This window comes from Chanos chanos, chromosome 4 (assembly GCF_902362185.1).
Source record: "Chanos chanos chromosome 4, fChaCha1.1, whole genome shotgun sequence".
Taxonomy (NCBI): Eukaryota; Metazoa; Chordata; class Actinopteri; order Gonorynchiformes; family Chanidae; genus Chanos; species Chanos chanos.
In genome coordinates this window covers 42390123-42405267 of record NC_044498.1, presented here as the reverse complement: position 1 = coordinate 42405267, position 15145 = coordinate 42390123, and the positions used below count along the sequence as shown (strand labels likewise).

The following is a 15145-nucleotide window of genomic DNA, read 5'->3' as shown; positions in this document are numbered from 1 at the left end:
TTTTTTTGTTTTTTTTTGTAAATGTCTAGAAACCTCACAGAAATCGGCATCTGTTCTCTTTTTTTTTTTTTTCCACAAAGGACTTGCCACATTATCGAGATTTTTTTTTTTTTCCTTCATTCGCTGTGATTTTCAGTTTACTTCTTTACACTTAGTAGGAGGGCGAGAGGTTTCGAGTGATGTGCAGTGTCTTGGTCTGCAGCTCCAGGTCCCTGCAGCAGGGTGACCGTTTCCAGTCTTCGAAGCCCCTGATCATCGAGTGTAGGAAAATGAATGTGACCACTGGTTAGATCAAAAGAATGTAATTCAGTGTTGTTTATTTAATCTATAACACAAATGTTATATTCACAAGACAGTATAGGCAACCAATGTTTGCAGACTTTTCATTAGAGTATTTTCTGATTTGATTGGTTTTCTGTGATGGTATGATGTATCCGAAATTTGTGTTGCCATCTGCCTCAAAGAACACGTTTCAGTGAGTTCTCACTAAAGTGGTCGTTCGCCAAATGATAGAAGATTTATGAGCAGGAGTTTAAATCTCAGATTTCCTTATTTACTCCCATCAGATAATCCAGCTTCCATAATTCCCCTCAAAGTGACCACAGATTAACTCCACATATATGCAATATCATAAGTCAACTTTTGAAGACTTCCCATTAATGTCCAGCTAATTCACTCACCAATCATAAATAATCTGTGCCTTGAGACAAGACCTAAGTGGTACAGTTTAAAAATCTGCCCCTGGCCACACCCCAACCATGCCCTTTTATGTCACCTTGGTGATGCTGTGACCTTTGAAACCACTGCAAACAGACAGTAAACTTAAGGCTTGTCCTTCTCCTCTTTGCTACAGATTGAGTGGTAGCTTTCCCAACCTCAAGATTCATTTGGTCTGCTGTTTAATTTGATTGCACTGATAGATAAAGTATGCTAGAAAAAGCCACCTAAAAGGGAAAATTTAAAAACCAATGTTATTTTTTTTTTCTGTGTGTACAGAAACACACTTTTAGGCCAAACAGAGGTTGGCTCAAATTGCAGACAGAAGCTGCACCATCTCAATGACAAGTCTTAAACCATGTGATCAGATGTAAAACTTGATTGTCATCAGTGTACTTTCTTTGGGAATATGCAGCAAACCCTTTAACCTCCAGCTGATGAGAACTAATGAACCACTGAGGCAGCTTAAAACTGCTTGTTTCCCACCTGTTTGCAGTGGATGGCACTGCGTATGGGAAATGATGGGACCTCGCTCATAGTATTCACATCCTGCTCTGAATACAAGTGTTAAGAAACAAACCTCAGCTTCATGAACCAATTTACTTCTTTTCCTCCTTGTTGGTATTATTACTGAGGTGCTGCAGTGAGAAAATAGCTTAAGTCCTGTTTGGTATTATAGTCAGTTGAAAGAGTTGTTTGTTTGTTTGTTTTCAAGTGTCTGTGTGTTTTGACCTGTAGTGTGTAACAGAAAGGCTGCTTCGGCACACATCTTGATGTCAGTGGCTCCCGAAGTGTTCTGAAATCTGAGGGTTGGTTGTTCTGTCAGACGGAGAGATATGACAAAGAAAGAACACATTATGTTTTGATTTTTTTTTTTCTTTTTTTTTTTTAACTTTGGCTACCGTCACCTCACCCTGTCTTCAGACCGGACCTCAGCTGCATTCTCACTCTGTGAGGTTTTCAAGGAATAAAAAATGTTTTTTTCTGGCAGCCGAGTTATTATTATTATTATTATTATTATTATTATTATTATTATTGTTGTTGTTGTTTTATTTTTACTATTTGTCTTGTCTGAATCTTATTCCTTGGAGCATTACTGCCTTAGAGAAACACCAAGTCATTAGTGATAAATGAAAATTGCTCTGTCCTGCTCTCCTCTCCTACTCCCTTTTTCATTTTACTAATCTGAGGTGACTTAAGTCAGTAAAAGCAATGCTGTGTGACAGCTGAAGAGGTTTGAAACCCGCTCAGTCACTCCTCTCCAGTCCTGCTTGAATAGATGTGAAAGACAAAAAAAGAGATGTCATTAGGTGATAAAAACAAAATGTTTCAATCTCTAAAAGTTCTTCGAGCTGTCACAATATAATATAATATAACTAAAGTACCTAATAGACACAACAAAGGAATGACAGTTGTTGTAATATAGACTTATTCCCACCAGAGGGCAGTGTCTTTGTTTCAGCTGGGTGTGACAGGATCAGAGCGATGGAAGCCTACTGGACAGACCTGTAACAGCCTATTGTATTCGACAGGAAACATTCAGGATTTGCCTTATTATATGGTCCAGATAAAGGATTTAAGTAAAAGTAAGCTGCGGAGGTAGTTTTGAACGGGTGAAGGATCCATCCTGGTTACCGATGAAATGTCCAACTGCACTGGCCTGTCCCTAACACGCCTGCCCAATGACTAACCTCTAAATCTTTCTACCATATTTGTATTATTAATATTTCAGACAAGAAGCAAGACAATGTGCCAAGCAATAATAGGGCAAACTCCTGTGTGATTTTAGCTTGAAGTTGCACTGGTGCGCATGTGAAAGTAGGCCTGTGATGAATGCTTTCACTGTATTGTGGTTCGATGAAAGAACATGATTTTATCCATTAGCCAAGGTGTGTGTGTGTCTATCACTTATTAATGTATCATATCAACTATGAAAAGTAGCTTTCATCTTTTTGATAATATCATCTTGCATTTTTGAACTAAGGCAACTGTGAAATAAGATTACAGATGGTTGCAGTAAAAAAAATAAGGCGGGGGTTGGGGGATGTGGAGACATGTATTGATGACCTTAATCCAAAGACAAGTTGAAGCACATATCTTTTCTGCTTAACAAAAGTTGTCTCTCATCCTGTTCTATAAGAATTTATTTGGTTATTTTTTCTTAAAGGAGACAATTACACCAAATTTTCTTTCTATGAATCCCTGAGGCCTAATGTGTCTGAGAACTGTGAAATGTTGTAGAGGGCATATGAGTATTTGAAGGTTGCTTTTCTTCACCGTTATGGTCATTGTGTGAAAATAATTAGCCAACGGTATTAATAAGTGATGAATAGAATGGTAGTGGGTTGTAGACTGACTCTGAAAGAACAGAGGACATAAGACAGCATTTTATGAACACGTAATGAACATGTATTTTCAAGGAGCTTAGATCAAATGCCCTCTCTCTCTCCCTCTCTCTCTCTCTCCCTCATGTACACCTTAACAATTATGTGGTTAAGTGCAGACCTTAGTAACATGAAAGATTTAAAAAATTTTAAATCCTAGGTGTGTACGATTTATTATTTGTTAAAACTATCAGGGTTACATTGCTCAGTTCTCAAATTCCATCCTAGGCTACTCTATTAATATTCATATACAAATAATTGCATAAGATATGCCTTCGCCATTAGCCAGACCATAAACCTTTTAACAGGGTTATCTTTATTCAAAAGAGAGCAGGAAGACAATTAAATATGAATGGGGATCAGCTGAAAAAAAAGTGTCAGTGACAGGACATCCTTGAAGAAAACTCGGGCAGTATTTTCATTCGAATCAGCTGGCCAAAGCTGGAAAAGGAACAATCCAGAATAAGACCTAGAAAGAAATGGACAACAGACTTCAACTACAGTGCTAAAGAAACAGTAAACAGACAAGAAACAAAGGAGAACCTCAGTTCTGTGAACGCTCTGTTTACAGTTTCAAACTAGCATACATTTGCATTTGAGCGCATTAATAATGCACACCTATCACATTTACCATTTCATACACGTTCTAAGACGCCTCCGTTACACTGGTGGTTGCGCTCTTGTGATCCCTCTCATTTTGCTAAAGTTGACAGGACTGAAATTGTTCTTGACTCATTTTGTTTTGAAGAAGCCTGTTTATTGTATTTTTGTTTGTTTGTTTGTTTATTTTATCTATAGTCTGCTCCTGGTATAATTTTACCTTCCTTAATTTCCACCAAACCTACTGTTCTTATTCTTATTATTTCTCTGTGGTTTCACTGTTTCAGTGTAACACTTCAACTGAGCAGGTATGACAAGAAAAGTCTGTAATCCCGAATGGTGTGGCATGACAACCTGAAGTAGAGGCATATATCATAATAGTTTGGTTACACTATTTACCTGATCCCAGAGCTTAAACTAACAGTCTTTGTGTATGTGTGTGTGTGTATGTGTATGTGTTTGTGTGTGTAAGATGACAGAGAGACAGAGAAAGAGACTGACCCACATATTGTACCTGTGTCTCACTGTTATTTCACTGCTCTGGAATGCAAAAGAGCTGGATTTTTGCAATTCTGTGTTCAAGACAAGGGTGCTGAGCTTTGCCACAGTGGTAAGATACCCTTGTAGTATCAATACAACATAAAGGTAAGAGCTCTGTCACAAATCCACTTAAAAGACAGCATACTGCTCCCACCGCCAAAAAGATGAGTTGTCAACGCACTCTTGGAGAACATATGGATGTGGATTGTCTGATAAGTTTGCCTTAAAATACACCTATCACGTCAAACTTAGGAAGTGACCAAGAGTGGCTTATTCAGTTGCGTACTGGGGAGGCGCCGCCCACGGTAGCAATAACACGCCAGTCGTATAGTCTCACACTCAACGTCATGAAACTACATTATCCGGTCAATTTACATACTTAACACCGCCCATCCCGGCGAACATGATAATCCCACCACTCCGGATCTTCTTCGAAAAGGGAGAAAAATATAGCCCTAAAAAACTTTTCCCGTGAGTGGAGGAATAAGTGGTGCTTCCTGAGAACGGGCAGCAGAGGGTCGAGCGTTTTAGGGCTCTGTCCCCAAGTTGTGGATTACAAATTATGGATGCTTTGAAGTCGGCTGGACGAGCTATAATTCGGAGTCCGAGTCTCGCGAAACAGTCATGGACAGCGAGCAAACATAAAAGTGAGTTTTAAGTCTGTGAATTCAGTCGAGTTGTTTTATTCTTTGTTGTCTAAACATGGATGTGTGCTTTCAGTTTGATACATCTTCACCAAAAACAGAGTTCATGTTACCTATCCTCGAACTAACAGCAAATACTGGATAGATATAACCTATTCGAAGTTTGCAGGGGGTTTAGGTAGACTACCACTTGTAGTCTAGTGCAGAACTGTGTCTCCTGTGAAGAAGCTTTGTGTCTTCGTCTCTGCTTAAATAGGATATGTCTCGTCTGCCCTACTTCGGCAAGAGAAGAGAAGCTTGTTGAAACTCGTTTGTCTGCATCAGTTCAGGCAGTAACTGTTCAACGTGGTCAACGATCTACAGCTGAGTAAGATCCTTAAATGGGCTACAGACAGTTGCCTGTTTTAAATGTAACGTTGTAGACGAAGTGACAGCAGCATTAAAAAGCCCGTGGTCGGTTATATGTATATTTTGACAGAAGACTATTGCAATGCTGTCTAAGTTGGATACTGGTTAACGTCTTCTTCGGCCGACATTGTTGTAGCAGATCGGTTAGCAGAAACACTGGTTCTCTCGTGTCGTCGGTGTAGCCTTTTCCAGCGGTCCACAAAAATTTAGTTGTCCCCTGCTCTTCTGTAACATTTGTAAAAGGCTGAGGTCGCATGAAACATGTTGTAACAGTTATGTATTGTTGTACTTAGGCATATCTCATAGTACTGTGCAAGCTGACAGTTTTCAAACTTGTCAAATCTGGTTGATTCTCATCGTTTCTCATGAAAATGAAGTTGCCGAAAACTGACACCAGCAAAATGACCATTTTCTTTCCTCTTTAACCTTTAGTTGTAGCCGATAGCCTAATGAGTCTGAGAGATTGCTGTATAAGGTGCGACCCGAGAAGCTGAAGCTGTGTTAACATACATTTGTAAGTCAATGTACATCGCCACGTCAACGATTCTTACTTTTATCACGTCATGTTTCTTTGGCTATCCCCATAAGTTTTTGATTAGTGCTTGAAAGTGCTTGAGTCGGCGACGAAGATACTGTGATACAAATGGAAATCGGTAGGTATACATGTTAAGATCGATATTCTCTGTGAGAGACTGAGTCAAGCGAGATGACTACCCTTCATGCTTTGTGGTGCCCGTGCTATTGGAACTGGAACTACTTGGCAACACATTGTTGCTAGGCAATGCCTTTCTGTGGCTTAAATGACAACAAAGGAATGCACATTAAGAAAAGACTCCTCATATTCCTGTATTTTGTCTCTCTTAAATTTTCTACTCTGTGACCCATTTCCATGATTGTAACGGTGACATAGGAAGTATGCTTAGGGTTCCAATAAAACCTGTCTTCCATACACAACCATACAGCCATGTGAACGTACAACAATTTTTTAACTAATAAGTCAATACCGCAGTAGCTGCCTTTTACATTACTGCCTGGGTTGCCAGTGCATATATCAGCAGCTGGTGTCACCAGTGGCTTTGATCTCCAGCTTTGTTTGTAAGTTACACAGACAGCAAGTGCTGGCAACGTGCAGTCAGCCGGTCGGCTGAATGCAGTCGCACTACTGTGGTGTGGCTTTTCAAAGAACAGCTTAGCTGCTTGGTAACCCTTTTCTTTGGCTTCACGAGGGTGACACCTCCCCTCACCGCTTTTTATCCATTGAGCGCAGGATAGCTGGCAGCTTTGGTGCTGCACGCACCACTCCAGGTGCCATGGGGAATTTTTTTTGTTTTTGTTGTTTTTTTTTTTCTGTTTCAGTTTCCCTGTTTTTGTGAGGGAGGGGAATGCAACAGTCCTTTTCAGAGAGCTGTCTGTGTTCCAGCCCAGATCCCTCTTGGCAGTGTGGACAGTGGCCAATGCTTTGGCTGATTATGAAGGTTACCATGGTAACGTATGGTGGAGGGTGAGGCTAGCTTATGTCTTCCACCACTGACAGTTACACCCCAGCACTTAGCTTGACCCTCAGCAAACTGTTTTTTCTTTCTCTCTTTTTTTTTTTTTTAATTAAATTTTTCTCTAGGTTTTTGTGGTGCAAATTAAGATTTCGGACAAATGTGTATTTTCTTTGGGTGGTTTAACCTTGACTCTCTAAGAATGTCCTTGCGGAGGTTTGGTGAGTGAATTAAGACCACCTGCCATGAAACCTTCACTACCATGACCTTGGTTCTCTTTTGTTTCTTTTTTAGTTCTCACACTGTGGGGGGTCTCTTGCGTGTTTGGTGACTGTTGCCATCATTTCGACTGAAACGGGTTTGCAGGGCAGCTACATTTGATAGTTGTTATTGACTGGCATGTTTCAGCATTTCACAACAGGAAATATCTCACCACAGACAGTTTCAGAGCACGGAGATGCACACATGCTCGCTATAGGTTCAAGACGACTATGAAGCCTGAGAAATTCAAAGGTGCTAAACCACTGTATGCTTCCTGTCTTGCAGTCCAGTTAATGCTTGTCAATTAAATGTTAACTTAAGTAGTGGTTTGTCAAGAGCCACAGCATTGATACAAAGTATTAATCCAATAGTATACCATAGGTGCATGTTGCAAGAACCCTCACCAAAACTGAGAATGGAAGGAAGTTGAAAGATAAATAGAGGTCGGTTTATTGTGGTGGTCTTCCGCGACACAGAGCAGAGTCTTGGTAAGGGAGCAGGCTAAATGTTAGTCTTACTTAAGGGCACTGGTCAAAGCAAATTAACAAGATTCTCGAACCAGATAAATTTTTGATGCTGTTCCACTTTTGAACAGCTGACATCAGGACAGATTAAAAAGTCATTCTCTTCTGGACTGACCATCATCCCAGATAGTTGTCCCCCCCCCCCCCCCCCCCCCCCAACTGACAGGTGAATCTTCTCCGCTCTCTGACCTTGAGTATCTCTGGTGATTTACCTTTTGTTACCTTCTTTACTGATGTTCTTAATCAAAACCCTGCTTGTACTGGATGACAGATAGGCTTGGTTCTGGACTGAGTCAGGCAAAACACATGCACACATGCACACTAGTCTGACTGTTTAAGGTAGGGGTTTTAAACCTTTTACGACACGCCCCCCCAGGCTATGTTTGAACTAGCCCCCGCCCCCTTTCATTGTACTTGCCGGTTTACGCCTAAACATCTCCTGATCCTGCGACAGGTGCAACCCAGCGGGCCCCACAGGTTGAAAACCCCTGGTTTAAGCTTTGAAACAGAATGTAGACTTTGCATTGACTTTTTCTTTTTTTTTCCTTCTTTTTTCCTTGTATTCTTTTCCCATTGGTATGCCTCTGACTTGTCAGAAATTGAAATATATGGTCCATCAGTAATCACAAGGCTCTCACCCTGGTCACTGTCCCATGAGTGATCAGATCGCTTATGGGCCCTAATACTTCACCAAACCAGCCAGAAACAGGGTGTAGTGGTAATAAGCATTAAACATAAGTGGACACAACCTTTGTGGTTCAAAGTGACATGAAAGCATTCTGCTATGTGGAAGAACCCATTTGACTCATTTTGTGGGTTTTTCCCCCTTTATTTAAATGTGTAGATCTTAAGTATGTAATTTGGCTCATTTTGTACCTTTTTTTTGTATGGAATCCTTGTGTGTGCATGCGTGTGTGCACATGTGCATGTGTGTGCACGTGTGTATGTGTGTTTGTGTATGTGTCTCTCTGTCACATGGTGTTAACAAATGACTCTGACCTCTTAACCTCGGCAGTTGCCAGTCACTTCCTAAGGTAGGCCTAAATCCACTGTTTACAAAGCATGGCATTATGTATAAAATGAGTACATTTGAGCTAAGTAGCCTACCACCATTGTAGTTTCCCTGTTTGGCTTAGCTGGCTTTAGATTTTACTTGGGTAAGTTGGCGGGGGGGGGGGATCATGTTGTTCTTGTACAAAGTCATGCCGAGAAACCCACTGCCAAGTTGTAATGGAGATTGCTTCCAGCAGAGTTCTTTTACTGTGCTATAAAAACCGTTAAATTTATGACGCCATGGGACATCTTCTATATCTCACAGCTCGGCGCATGTTTGTGTGGAGGTTTTTGCTGTGTGTAGAACCGATTTCTGATCAGGGTCAAACACTGGCTTAAACTCAGTTTAAAACACTCTCTCCTGGTGCCCATCATTCAGAGATCTTGGCTGAAAGCAGCTGTTAAGTGAAGCCTACTGAAGTGAAGGTTCAATGTACCAGAGTCAAAATTGGCTTTCTTGTTGGTCAGATCATGGTATTGTGTGATGAGTTTGATGTGTTTTATTAGTTATTAAAATGAGGCCTTTAAAGTATGTCATATATTACATTACAACAGGATGTTAGGCAATCAAACACCCTAAACTTGAAACAGCTGAATACCTGAAATAGATATTTTGGGTCCATCAGATATTTTAGATGAACATTTGACACAAGCGTTGCTGGCGCACCATGCTGAGACAATGACTAGAGAGTCTTCAGTGTGTTTTTATGTTTGAGCTCAGAATAGTTCTCTCTGGTGCTCGGGAACATGCACACTAGAGAGGGTCTGATGCACTGAGACCAGTGACTGTCTCTCTCTTGTCCAACCTGTAAGAGTTGTGCTGTGTTTTCAGCAAACAGATTGGCACTGCAGTCTGAGCACTTGCTACCTGGAGCTATTTACAGCAGCTCAAGGCCTTCAGATCCCATTAAAGCTGAGTTTATTAATGGAGCTTCACATAGCACATAGGCAAGTTCTCTTCTGAGGCACTGCCCTCTCTGGTTCTCTCTGTCTCTCTCTCTCTTTGATATGGTCTTAGAAAAAGGCTATGGTAGGTGTTGCTTTGTCATGATCACAGTTTGTGTCACCCTCTTCTCTCTCTGCATCTGTCTACCCTTTCCCTTGTCTGTTTTAACCCTCGCTCTCGCCCTAACCTTTCCTCACTCACTCACTCACTCACTCACTCACTCACTCACTCACTCACATCAGGAGTGTGACTAGGTGTAGTTGGCCTTACCTATTTCTGCTTTTAAACACACTTCATATATCCTTGTCATATGGTTTAAGCGGCCTTTTGCATATCAGTGATATTAGTAGTGTTGAAAGCTACTTCTTGTATCTCTTCAAACCAAGGTATATATGTTATATTTTGTCTCTTTGGTGGAGACAAAAGTGGAACCTTCAGGGAAACCCAGTGTTTGGTAGACAGTCCAACAGTATAACAGATTAACGGGCCAGAAATAGTTAACTTGTCTGTACGCAAACTGTGTCTAAACTAATCTTCTACAGCGTCATTACAACAGTATGAGATTAGACCTCACACCTACACCCAGTGCTTTTCATGTTACAGGCACAGTTTGACAAGCACAGACTTCACTGGTCTGCTTCTAAATGAATGATGCATTTGTTTTTTTTTCCTCTAACCCCATCCACACATTCATCATCAGTGTGCTTAACACCAAACAGTGCGTGTCTTAGACTGACTTTAAGACTCTTATCTGAAGAAAATCCTTTGTCAACTGTGATCAATGTGATATCTGCTTCTGGTTATATGACAACATAAAGTCCCAGATTTCCAAGCGCTGTGTATTCAGGATTATTCATATTGGTACGCAGGATGTTTCAATGTTCTCAGTGTCTTTTAGATGAAGCCCCCTCCTTTGATGAAAACAGTTGATTTAAATCTTTTGCTTCATCCCACACTGTAAACTCTTGAGAGAGGCTTGCCTTGTTTGGGTTTTTTTTTTTTCTTTTTCTGAGAGTGATACTGGAAAACAGATTTCTTTTCTTTCTCTGTTAAGTTCTGTGACAGCAGCACAGTGTTTGAAATTCACAAACGCTAGATGTTTTTTCCCTTGGAAATTCTCTTTTTTTTTGACTGTTGCCCCTTTTAGGATGTAGTGAACAGGTCAAATGTCTTAGCTGTCCTCTTAAAAATGGAATTTTGTTCATGCAGCCAAGGTCTTTCGAGGACTTTTTTAACTAGAGCGCAAACATGAACTATTGTGGGTTTTTATTCCTTCTGCTTTTAATCCCCCGTGAGCTAATCTGAGGAGTGGAACACGATCATACTTGTGCGTTAGTGTTACTGTTACTGTTATTTTGCACATACTTAGTGTTATCTTACATCAAGTCATTTAACACTTGATTCATGTTTCACAGATAAACAGACAGAGAGAGAGAGAGAGAGTGTGTGTGTGTGTGTGTGTGTGTAATAAGGTCCATGGTAGGAACACTATTTTTATTTCTCCAGCACAGTTCTATACGCTGAGGGTAAGGCAGTGCCAGGCAAGAAGAGTTTTGCGCTCCTCTTTTGCTGGAATTCTCGCATTCCTCGCTCTGTCCCCACCCTCACAATGCCTCCTATTCAACTTTCTCTTCCCTTTTTTCATCAGTCTTTCCTCAGAGAGATGCCTAGAGTCATTCTGTCCAAGGACAAACAGATCTCTTTCATATTGGGTATCTGTTGTACTGACTCTGTTTTTGCTCTGACCTTAACACTGTAACATTGTTACTCCTCATGGTTCCAGGGAGGCTAACTCCACTTCACGGTTACAACAATGTGTTTGTTCATTACATTAGACATGTTGGTTCCTATGTGTGCGTATGCCTTAGAGGTGAGCTGTGGAGTGAAAATCGGGATTCGTCTTAACTCAAATGCATGAGAGTGTATATAAGCATGTTTAGATGGTGGAGGAATCTGGGGCATTCAAAATGGAAGTTGCAGGCCACGGTGGGAAACTTGCATGAATGATCATCCGAAATCAAACTACAATTTTAATGTGAAGTTTCTCCTTTCATAGAAGGCATTTATGAAGTCTATTCTTGACACATTTGCTTCAACAATGATTAGTCAAACCATTTAAACCAGAAGTAGGAACTTGTCTGAACAGCTCTTCTCTATAGGAGATAAGTGTGACTATGTTTAGGCCTAATAAACGGCCCTGAAACAAGATTGTGCTGGTGATATGACACATACTGACACGACGTAGACTCTGTTTTTTTATTTATTTTTTTCTTTTCTGCGTTACTGTATATCAGCTTTTACTTCAGCGAAACAACATTTCTTCATTTTCCCAGGGGAGATTGTGTCAGCTGTCTCTACCTCATCTCCTCGGTCTCCGAACGTGTCTTGGTTTGTGCTTACAGATCTCCTTATCTGCCTCTGCCCTTACTGAGTCTGCAGCTCCTTTAAATGACTGCTGAATGGCCTTATCTGGAATCAAATATTGGTCGATTCTAGGCCTTTTGGTGATGCCTCTGGACCAGGAGGTGCATGCCTCTCATAGAAAAAAATGTACTGTATAATGTAAAACTGGTTTTCATTGCATTGAGCAATTTCCATGGGCTCGTTACACTAGAACAAATAAAAGAGGCTGAAAACTCCATGATAGCTTCAGTTTAGCAGTTCTGTTACACAGTAAAATAACACTATTGAAGACCTGATTTCAAGCGCAATAATTTATTCTTTTTTCTAAATATATTCCTCAGTTATCGCAGCACGTAACTTCGACCAATCCTTGTGTCTTTTCTTGTCTCCGTGTCTTCCTCCTCTCTAAATTGTGCACTGTGAACTTTGAGGTCTTGCTGCGTCAAGGTGTTGGCGCACTGGAAAAGAAGCCTTACCACCAGGTCTGTCCTCTCTCCCAACACTGTTTTAATTTTGCACCGAGCCTTACACAGCGCTTACGCGCTCCAAATGGGGTTGTGTCCCAGATTCACCTTTGCCTGTGCATCTGGCCTCCGAGCTGATTAGAGTCCCCCTTGGCTTCCGAGGTGCTTCCCAGCCATGAATCAAATGTCAGCAGAAAGTCAGCGACAGAGTCTGCATTTAAGAGTGGTTAAAAAAATATGGGTCTTTCCCAAAATGAAATTGGAGTGCTCTGATGAGCTTGAGTGTTGACATAATGAGATGTATAGAATATTTATTGAATATTTGCTTCTGCAGAGGAGTATGGAATTGGTGGGCAAGATGAGGCGCCTATTATCCTGTCTGCATATTATGGAATATTTAAAGTGCTGTGCAGATGAAGGGCTCTCCAGTCATATTGAAAATGATGATGCAGTTCCTAGAAAATAGATGGAATTCTGTGTATCTGTCTCTCTCTCTCTCTCTCTCTCTCTCTCTCTCTCTCTGTACTGTGGAAATGTCATGCCTTTCCTCTACTGCTAGACATTGTAGCTAAACAGAATGGGACGTGCTGGCACCAGTAGGTTGTGTTTGCTGGAGAGTGGTAACATGTTGTATTGTGTGCTAAACAGTGGGAGAAGAAAGACTATGTGGGTGGGCAAATGGATAACTGACATCTAACAAAGCCCTATTCATTATATAGTAGTACTGTCATATAACAGAACACTTTGTATCGCTGTGCATATTCTTCTTCTCTCTTTCTCTCTCTCTCTCTCTCCCTTTGTCTCTTTTTCTTTCTTTCTCACTGTCAGAGTTAGTCTGCTGCTGGGGTTAACAAATATTTTATAAAGTGTCATTTACTTTCAGTTCCCCAAATGAGGGTTGTAGACACCACTAATACAGCTTTTGCATTTCTCACTAAGAAGTCATTATAACCTCAGGAAATCAATCAGCGGACTTGTTCCAACACCTGATCACACATATATTAACAGCAATAAATGAGTTGCAGACACAGCTAAGTGAACCATGTACACACAATATGCACACACAAGACAGAACAAATAGTATAGCTACAAAAAAAAGAGGCACAGTGTTTCTGTTTAAAGATGTATGGAAAAACCTCTCCTAGAAATTATATCTTGAATAAATGGAGAGGACAACACTTAGCGGCAGCAAGAGGCATTATTGGTTTCTGACCATAACACTGAGGAGTTTAGCTGATTTGTAAGTTTTGGAAGGTGAAGACCAATGGACCTTTAAATGTTGGTTTGATATCACCACCTCATGGTGGTAAATGGATGTTTTTAAAAGCATGGAAGGGTAAAAAAAAGGCTGAAATTTTGTGGTTTAAGTTGTTAAAATGGCTAGTCAGGGTCATTTCTATGAATAGTGCTTTTATGTTCTCTAGTGTTGCTTTAGTGTCTACAGGGCTTTTCTTATGTGTGCCAAGCCACACAGACAGCATATCATTTGTTGCATGTGAGGAGACACTGGTAATTACATTTTCGATGGTAAGGCATTTTTGTCTGTGTTCGAATGGTTAAACTTGTTACATTTAGCATATCACTACATTGAGTGCTATTGAAACACTTGAAAAGTGCTATTAAAGCTAAAACTGGTATCGGACCTCTACTTTTACAAATGCAACCCAAGTGACACTCACGGACTTTAGTAGAGACCACTTTTGAAATTGTCTTTTTTTTTTTTTTTGCTTAGGAGGATGGCTGTATCTGAAACACTTTTCCACAGCACTATGCCAGTTGTGTAGTGAAGAAAACATAATGCCACCTCGAACACTTAATCGCTGGAAACTTGTCCAGCATCCATAACGTTGAGGTTGTGGCAATTAAATGCCTGTAACTGACTGTAGAGACCTAATGCATGCCTCTCATCAAGCGTCGAAGAACTATTCAGAGCCTGTGGGTGAGGGTCGGTCAGGGTGTGACTCAGCAGTTGGGTAACCTGTTTGGGCGTACTCCCTTTAGAAACTCCAGTTCTCATAACCTGAAACTTGGTGACAAGATAAGGTACCCCTTTGAACACGTATCTAGTGTCAAACATATTTACTTTAGACACCCATGATTGAGTTTCATTCAGGAGAATGTAATTTAAAACTATGACTTTTTAAATAAGCTTCCTGAAAACTTCACGGCGTGGAAGAGTAATAGGACTGATACTACAAGGCTACTGGAAGTACAAGTTTCCCAGGAGGGGTCCAACATGAAAGATCTAGGAACTGATTTGGAAAGATATCAAACTACAGACACGTCAGTCACGGAAACAGCACGCAGAAATAGTGTGTCTTCTGACACCCTATACCAACACTAGTAGTTGAAGTTGTGTTGACTGGTACAAAAAAAGAAGTTTTTACATTCTGTATAATAAGCTACTGGAGGCCCTGAGCTGTGTTTTGCGCAGTATACCCCCTGTTTCCTGAGGTACTTTTATGCACTAAAGTATCAAGACATCATCAACTGATAACACTTTTAACCTCTGTGGTGTCTGGGGCTAGCAGTCAGATTTGGATCTTATCTGACTGAAGGTGAAAAAAAAGCTGAACGGAAGATGATATAAAAATATGCAAAAATCTCATAACCCAGTTATGATAATGGGAACTGTCCGGGGTTGATCAGTGGCTTGAGTTGTGTACTGACTCTCGTGAAGATCTGAGTCTAAGCTTACTTAAAAGGTAAAA

General features: G+C 40.6%; 1 protein-coding gene across 1 annotated transcript in view; it reads left to right on the top strand.

Moving 5' to 3' along the window:
• Window positions 1-4720: 4720 nt before the first annotated feature.
• The window catches only part of ldlrap1b (low density lipoprotein receptor adaptor protein 1b), a 32133-nt gene continuing 21708 nt past the window's right edge, over window positions 4721-15145 (top strand). The window contains exon 1 of the mRNA XM_030771530.1: window positions 4721-4888. Within this exon, the coding sequence (XP_030627390.1) occupies window positions 4804-4888 (85 nt within the window). The 5' untranslated portion in view covers window positions 4721-4803. The remainder of the gene's footprint in view (window positions 4889-15145) is intronic.